At 41.1% G+C, this 8,942-nt stretch overlaps 1 protein-coding gene across 1 annotated transcript in view; it reads left to right on the top strand.

Annotated features, from left to right (window-relative positions):
• The window catches only part of sema4ab (sema domain, immunoglobulin domain (Ig), transmembrane domain (TM) and short cytoplasmic domain, (semaphorin) 4Ab), a 34,195-nt gene extending 29,398 nt beyond the window's left edge, over positions 1-4,797 (top strand). The window contains exon 10 of the mRNA XM_031871233.1: positions 2,715-4,797. Coding sequence (XP_031727093.1) covers positions 2,715-3,511 — 797 coding nt within the window. The 3' untranslated portion in view covers positions 3,512-4,797. The remainder of the gene's footprint in view (positions 1-2,714) is intronic.
• Positions 4,798-8,942: the final 4,145 nt, after the last annotated feature.

Genomic DNA, 8,942 nt, shown 5'->3' with positions numbered 1-8,942 from the left:
GATCTTTAGTTTGACATGCTGGGTGTATTCTTTGACGTGCCAGTGGTACCCAGGTAGCCTCCTAAGTACGTCTGCATTAACGTGCACCGTGATTGGTCAGTGGGCCAGCGTGACTTTTGTCAAACAGAAAGCTAGCTAACAGATGTTGGTATTTAGTAAGAGTTCAGGTTGAAACATATGTAAGAAGTTATGACATTTTTAGCGTTTTGCTTGGTGTAGATTCTTTTTTTTTTTTCCTTTGTGTTTTTAACACTCAATGGCTGAAGGAGACGAAATGGATTTAGGAGTTACTGACTTTGTCTTTAAGTGAACAGCAGCTTTGGTAAGTCAACTGCTTTTGTTTTTTTTACATCTGCAGTAGCGTTACTACTGTGTTCATTTGTCTATCGTGTCGTTTTTATGAATACGAATGGCTCGTGCTCTAGCGCTGCAGTGTTGCTGGATTGATTTGTCATGCATTGTTGTCTTATAAATATATGTGACTGGTTCTTGTGAGTTTGTTCTTGTCATTGTTAATTACATTGATTTGGACTATATGTATTGTCCGTTAATTACGAAGCATCCCGTCATGCAGGTTGTTGTCCGGACAATTGAATCCGTTCGGGCTGTTTTCTTTTTACAAAGCAAGCATGGTGGTCTGGAGAAATAGGGATTATGTGGCGATTGCTTTAGCCCTGTCTGAATCAGTAGGGAACAGCTAAACGCTGCGGGGAGAGTTCGTAGATTGCGTGCTGCTGTTGTTCTCCCGCTAAGCTAGTTTAGCTTAGCCTCCCTGAAGACACGTGCGGGGCCTCAGCTGTTTTTTGTTATTGTTCCAGGTTCAAAAGGTCACACAGCCCGTTGTCTATTACGTGAGCGCAGTCCACCGAAAACATATTTCCCACAATTTAAGCTTCTGCATTTTCCAAACGCACTAGTATTATTCAAACGTATTGTTCGGTTCGTAAGCCTCGTACTGAACGGTTTAATACGAATACGTGTATTGTTACACCCCTAGAAACAAATAATAACCGTAGCTGTGGCATCATGAGGTTATTAGGAGCTGGCTCAAGTGTAGTAGGACAGCACAGAAGGCCCAGGTATAAAATGCACGGCCCGCCACTGGTTGGTTGGTTATGTTTATAATGATAGTTTTGGGGGAGTGGCTTTGGAGGGAGGCCTGAAGGGACAGACTGTCAGTGTTGAAGACTTGGACACTTTCTTGCTCAATTTAGCATCTTTTGGATCTAGTGCTGCTAGCTAGTTTTACTGGAGAAGAGTTAGCAACACGGCCATTTTTTTGGTTGGATAACTTTTCAAATCTAGCATACTATTGCTAGTTTGTCATCATCACCTAGCCTGCCTTTAACTTAAAACTATTAAACGATTAAAACATTTAGTAAATATTCTTAGAGCGTTAAATAAAATATCATAAAGTGACATTCCTTGCAGTTGCGCCACCTGACTTAGTGGTTGCACCACCTTACTTTTGCAAATAATTTCAAATTAATCAGGCATCTTCTTGGACTCCTATATTTTTTGTTGTTTGCAAATTCATACACATCATATTTAAATACAATATAGACTTATATGATGAAAAAAAAGTTCTAGTTTTACATTGGTTGTACCGCCTGACAATGGAAAGTGTACCAGCCTACCTATGAGTTAAAAGTAGCTATTTTTATCAATATTTAAAAAACATCTAAAAATATTTTCCCTCTGCCATAAAGGTCAGTAGGGGTCCTCTTAATGATGCAATATCCTGTTTACTGTTCTGCACTTTAATTTTATAATAAAAGTCCCATCTTTACAGTTGTGCCACCCTGACATTTGAGAACACTCAAATTACTGGACAAAAGATTTACAATGATCTCAATTGCTTTAAACTATAGGTATTTGTAAAATTGTGTTTATTTAAAATCATGCCATTGTATTAATCTTGAATTTATTATCATTAAAATAAAAATATTTGATAGTTTTCTTAGTCTGTTCATTTGCTCAGATGGTGGCGCCGCCAGACATTTTCAGGGTTTGAGATGCTAAAACATAAAAGAATTAATATTATTTGAATGTATTCAAACTCAATAGCTTTTATTGAATGAAATGATATATGTCATGAATTGATAAAATTATTTAAAAAGGAAATAATTGACCCACTAAAATATGAATGTCATGTCATTGACCCACATATGTACTGTGTGTGTATATATGTATGTATGTGTGTATATACGTGTGTTTATATACGTGTGTGTGTGTGTGTGTGTGTTTTCTACCTTAAGATTAGTAGTAAGGAATAACTTGTCACTTACCTGTCTCAGGAGATGATTTGAGGTTACCTGCAGTCATGGTACGGACTAGACATGGTGCACCCTGTTCCACATTAGCCTCACTTCCCCTGCCTGCATTAATGGCTTGTAATCCCACATTGGGCTCAAGGACTGGTGTATACTTTATGTAAACTCAGAATTAGCACATCCCACATACCTGTGTTAGAGTAGGTACACTTTGGCGTGGAGTATGCAATGAGCAAGTGGAGATAATAAGGTTGCTTGCAGTTTTTTGCTTTAGTAATGTCAGACATGCTCATGTAACATCTATGCATTTATTTCCTGGTCAGCACATTCTTTGGCAGGTTTCGATTGCTGTCTGCAGCTTTCTTGATATTTGATGATGCTGGGTAGAGGGGTATGGAGGGTTTTGGTGAGTAATCTGTATTTCAACCTCATGTCCTGCAGGAGAACTGGTGTCAGTGTCTTTGAATGAAGTGGTGCGGCTGCAGTGTCAGGCGGCGTCGCAGCTCTCCCAGCAGCTATGGGAGCGTCCAAACAGCCGGCTGTCTTCAGACTTGTACCTACACCTGGAGGATGGGAGTTTGAGCTTTGTGGCATCCCCCGCCACACTGGGTCACTACCTTTGCCTGTCCACTGAGAATGGCTACCAACAAACTATGGCCATCTTTCATGTCAAACAGAAGAGCAGCACCATGACTCAAATTCCAACCAGGTACACCTGGCCTGAGGCACACCACATACCGACAACAAAGAGTGTGGCCAGGCCTTTGCCTGGACTGCATACCTCTTTGGGGACTTGGCCTAAAACAACAGAAACAAGACAAGGAGAGACACTGTCCAACAGGGACACTCAAGTCACCACCAGACAGCGGGGCAGAAACGTGACCCTGTGGACAGATGAATCTGGGCAGAAAGAGGCAGAGTTCCGGGATGGGGAGCCCCTGCTGTCGGCCCGAACACGCTGCTACCTTAAGGAGCTGGTGGTTGTGTCAGTTCTGCTGGTGCTCTGCCTCAGTCTGCTAATCACCATGCTTCTGTACGTCATCAGACAGCGCTGTCGCAGCCGAACGGCCCCGCAGGCAGTAACTCCAACTAGAGAATCTGACAGAAGGACCCCTGTTGAGCAGGAGGCTCTCAAGGGGAACAGGTTTCTGAGCAAATGCAATGAACAGGCTAGTGGGCTAGTTTGTAATGGGGCACTCACAGGCTCTAATGGGCATTTGCCTAACACCCCCATCTGAACAGTCTCTGAGATCAGAGGGGAGGAAAGGCCATTCCAGGTACCAGAATTACCATGGTGATAGTCAGTCAGCTCAGTGGGAGGTTCTGTTTGCACAGCCAATGAGACAGTACAAACACTGTGGACTCTGATCCTGATGGGTAAGATTTGGATCTAATAGGATGAAAGACAATCTTTCCATCGTACTTAAATGCAGACACATAACTGATGGGATGAGACTTTTTCTTGTTGCCAGACACTGAAACACATGTCCACTGTCCGAAATGTTTTCACTTACTAGACAGTAACACTTGAGACCAAAAGGTACAAGCTGATCCAATACAGCTGGTTCTTTAAACATTTTTATAGACTAGTGAGTGTTTGATGCAAAGCCAGTGACCGCCAAAGATATATTTTTTTTTTTTATTGGACCATTGCATTTTCAAGAGTTCATTCAAAACATACATGAACAAAATGTTGGCTTTTGAAGGGATTGTTCAGATGTTTTCAACTGGGGTTGTATTAGTTACCTCTCCATAGTCAGTATATGGAGTTTGAAGAAACAGACGGCAGTACCAGCAAGGAAGCGATGCACTGCTGCAAGGGGGCAGCAGCAAAACATATTTTAGACACCTAAAAATAATATTTTGTTACAGGGAACTGAACTGAAAGAGAAACGTGTATATATACTATCTTGGTCTTGTGGCTTTGAAGAAAGTCTAGATTTCTCTTCAGTTGCCCTCCAACAATATTCTGAATATAGCATACACTGAAACTGATATTACATTTGTTGGTGTCTAAAATATGTTTCGCTGTTGCCCCTGTCCACAACAGTACATTGCTTTGTACTCCTGTCTGTTTCTCCAAATTCCATCTACTTGAAGGTAATACACTGACTATGGAGAAGTAGCTCATACAACCTCCCTTCAAAACATCACAACTATTGCTTTAAATTGTCCTCTCATTCCAAACAGGGAGGTGGGTCCCTGCTCATTTGCTTTGGCAATTTATATACATTTTATACAAACTGATTTTGCAGGAAAGATAATTAACTGGTCGGAAAGGGCCGCAGAGCTCAGACCAGTAGGCTTGTTTATCTTTTGTTTGTGCGATGGTATTACACACATAATGGGAACATGCTTTGGCTATAGTTGACATGATGCTTATCACTTATTTCCTGTGCATCATACACAATGGGCCATTTGGACACATCAGTAAACCTGTAGCCATAACCTCTTTTGTGATGACACAGTGCTGTCACTCAGTGTTTTTACATGCACTTCAATAAAGAGGTTACTGTCAGCTTTCTGGGGCGTTTCTCATCTGCCTTATTTCATGTCTCTTCACTCCTCGGGTGACCTAGAAATTGGTCTGGTTTGCCATCCTGAAGTACATCTCAAATCCCCCTTCACTCTGATCAGCTGCAGCTCTGATACCACAGCTTTATACTGGTGCATATAAAATTCCACCACCAAGTGCAGATTTTATTTGTGTTCTGAAGCCTAAAACAACTTAATTTTCTCATTTAAACCTGTATGATGGATGCAATTATAGTCAGGGAAAAGGAGTATGTTATCTTTCAGCATTAAACGCATCTGCATTAAATATTGGTTCATATGAGGCTGAACATCCCTGTGTTGGGCAGAATATATATTTGATGCGAGATATATTTACATAATGTCCACTCACTTTAAAACACATGCACTTCTAAATTATTTCTTCAAATTTAAAGACATTCTCATTATAACCTTGATTATTACATGATGATTCATCAGCACCTGCATTTATTGATATTCATTAAATGTTGCTGGTAGCCCCTGTCATCAGTGTGTGAATGACATGTAGTGTTAAAGCGCTTTGAGTGGCCGGAAGACTAGAAAGGCGCTATACAATAAAAGTCCATTTACCATTACCACGTGCAGAACTACATGTAGAGATGTATCCTCATCTTCATAATGATAACATAAAGTCTGTTCGTCAGAGTGACTGCCTGCTGGAAGGAACTATCCGTGTGTCCGGTTATTTTGGCGTATAGTGTTCTGTAGCTCCTACGAGTCGGAACAGGATGTGTCCAGAGTGTGATAGGTCTTCAGTGATGTTGCAACCCCCAAGATTTTGGACTATTTTTCTTTTGCTGAAATATTTCTGTGTATCTTTAACAATTTACTATCCATGTAAAGATTTATATTTCACCTGGGCAGCTCTATTATTTCATTGAGAAATGGATGCAAGAGTACTGTAAAAGAGGTACAAGGATATGAAGTGATATCTCCAAGATGGGGTTGTCGGGACTTCACCATGTGGTTGGAACAAAGGGAGTTGGGCCTAGTTGGGCCTAGTTGGGCCTACATGGTTCAACAGCCTGATTTGGGTTAAAATCACACCAAGCCCCACGAGACGTTAAATCTCACCTACGTGTGATTTTTGGTCCAAACTCAACACTAAGGTCTCATTGGACGAGTGCCATAGGCACCACAGGGGGCTCCCTGTGTTACGACCCATCTCCCAACAGGGTGGAGAATGCCACATCTATCTAGTGTTGGCCTTATTGGAATGTGATATTATTAAACGTGGACAGACTCCCACCAGCTGCAGCTTCAAAGTTGTGAACTGTGAAAAAAGCATTTCCTTGTTCTACAACATGACACTGAACACAGCTGTCACAACAAGACAAATGAAGCGCCGGCTGCTGGGTTAGTAAGAGAGGTTAACGTAAATGTTTCCAAACACTTTTTGTGCCACATCGACACATACATGTAAGGAATTAGGAATACCCTTAACAATGACTTCGACCAAGGCACTGCAGCTTCCCATAGTGTTTAGTGAAGTGATGAAGACTTGAAATGTTTCAATATTCTGTTAAAATGTTAGTTTGCACTAGCAGCTCCCCACGTAGTTTAATGTTGGAGAGAGTAGTAGTAGCCTGATCTGACAGATAGTTCTTTCCATAGAACCTTTCTCTTGCATGATCCTGTAACATTGTGAGAATACAGCTGCCGTAAGGTATTATTTGTGTATGTAGGTCAGGCGGAATGCTCCGGGTCTGAGTGAAGTGAAGCCGATGCGGAAGTTACTTAAACTCTTGTTACAGGATACAACGTTCAGTACCTGCAGACAGCTAAAATGTTATAGTATATCCACAGTATATATAAGTATTTAAGGTATTCCATTGTATGTCTTCGTTTAGCATTCTGAGTTGTGAAGCTACTGGTACTGAGTCTAGCACTCCACACTACTGCTAGACCCATGCTGTGGCTTCACACACCGACTAAAGACAAGCAGGGTTTCTGTGGTTATGTAATCATAGCCACAGAAAACCTGCTTGTCTTTTGGCGCCACCTCATGGCTTAAATCTATTTCATCTTGAATCCGAAACTTAAGTTAAGGTTTAATAACCCTTAACTGTCATGGGGTGCCATACAGATCTTACCTTTTTGAGGATTAGAGTATTCTGATTGTTGTGGTAATGTCACGCTGTTATTTGTGAGGTCAGTGTGTGATGTTGTATTGTACAACTTTCTGTCTGCAGGTATAACTCATGAAGACTCAGAAGAGTACCACAGCATTAGTCAACTACTTTGACTAATGTATCATACATTTTCCAGATGTATATCGTGTAAAAACTCGCATTCTATTTTTCTGAATTTTCCAGTAATTAGGATAGATAAATACTGAAATGTTAAACTGAAGTTGTGTGACTTTATTAACCCTCTATCCCTCAGCATCTGTAAGCACTTCAGCATAGAGAGGAGGCAAGCGCACAGCACTGACAAAAGTCAATGGTAGCTGAGCTTCGATTGTCAGTCATTTCATTTTGATGGCTAGATAGGGGGAAGTGAAAAAATCGCACATGGGAGAAACTTCAAACTTCTATGTGCACAGGGGGGGGGGGGGGGGGGTACTGCGCTGGCCACTGTTAAATATAGTGTGACCACACATGAGCTATTGATCGGATGATGTCTAGGGATGAATGGCATTGAACTACTAGCAGTCCACTCGTAAAATACCCTAGTTACCTGAAGCACCCTTCGCATGGTTTCAGCAGCCTGTCAGGTTCCCTCAAGCGGTTAACGTGATTGACATGAAGCACCATGTTAAGTAAAGATTTTGTAGTAACAAGATCATTCACTTCATCACGTCACCGCCCACAAACATTCACACAAGCAATCATGGCGTTCAGATGAGCAAGTCGGTAATCTTGGCATATCTTTGTCGCCCCAAAGCTGAGTACTTTTAGTCAGAAAATATTGTCAGTGATGTCAATGGAGGACAACCATGGTGAGGATGGAGGAGCCAAAGCGTCCAAATGAGAACTCCTTGGTTCAATAGTCAGTCTTAAGAGAAGTCAGTTGCTTCGAACTGTGTGCTGCATGTAGTAGCACACAGTAGTAGCTCTCTAGTAGCGAGATGTATGATATACCCACCCATTTTGAATGTTATCTGTCGAATAAATTTGTGTTATCAGTGGTTACCCTACCATTACACTACCGTTCTAATGCTTCAAACGGGCAGAGCTGCAAGTGAAACCTAACAATGTGAATTGAAATGAAACAACTAAGTTTAGCTAACAAAAGTAAGTTTAGAAAAAGCATATTTGGGTTAAAATAAGGATGTTTGTTATGTAACTTATGTGGACTATATATGGTTAGAAAAAGTAATTGTAAAATAAGTCATTGATTTTTGGTTTGACACAGGACACAAATAGGAGTCTCCTTTGTGAAAATCCTGTCTTTCCACCACCATCCCATGCAGACTTTGTCACTCTACCAAGTTACCTAACTTCCAACTTTACTCCTGGCGTAATTACTAGAAGTTGAATGTGTCTTCTTGTATTCATGTTATCTAACCCATTTCTATGAGGCTGATAACTGCTGATAACTCTCACTCAATCAGCTGATAACAGAATTCTTATTGTGAGTTTTTAGTTCCATCTAGCTAATTGATTTAATCGTCTTTGAACTGTGGGAGTACGCTGGAGTATCTGGAGGAAACTCACGCTGACACAGGGAAGGCATCACATTTTTGTTCCCCCACTTGCTGGTGTTTTGGTAATAAATTATTAACGTCTAAGCCAGGTATTACGGTAATAGATCGTTGGCGATAATGTCGAAGCCTATGACGTCGAAGATGTTGACCTTTATCCAATCATACAACCATTTTGTCCTCAAGGGTCTGCGGTGACGAAGGCAAGACCTGTCTTAAACACCAACACTACCATGCTCTGTGGGTGTGACTTTGTGTCATCTCTATACAACCTCTGTTCAGAATGAAATTGTTCACTAGATCTTAAAGTTCTTAATAGATTTAGCCTCTTAATTTCGTTGTGAAAGTGCAGCAGATCGATGCATTTAATTCAAAACGTCCAAAATGTCATTCCAGGGAGCATGCCCTCAGACCCTCCACCCACCACAGTCATTTGTAACACACACAATTCAAAAGTCATTATGGCACCA

This window comes from Anarrhichthys ocellatus, unplaced genomic scaffold (assembly GCF_004355925.1).
Source record: "Anarrhichthys ocellatus isolate YVR2014 unplaced genomic scaffold, GSC_Weel_1.0 scaffold57, whole genome shotgun sequence".
Classification (NCBI taxonomy): domain Eukaryota; kingdom Metazoa; phylum Chordata; class Actinopteri; order Perciformes; family Anarhichadidae; genus Anarrhichthys; species Anarrhichthys ocellatus.
This window is presented reverse-complemented; position numbering and strand designations above follow the sequence as displayed.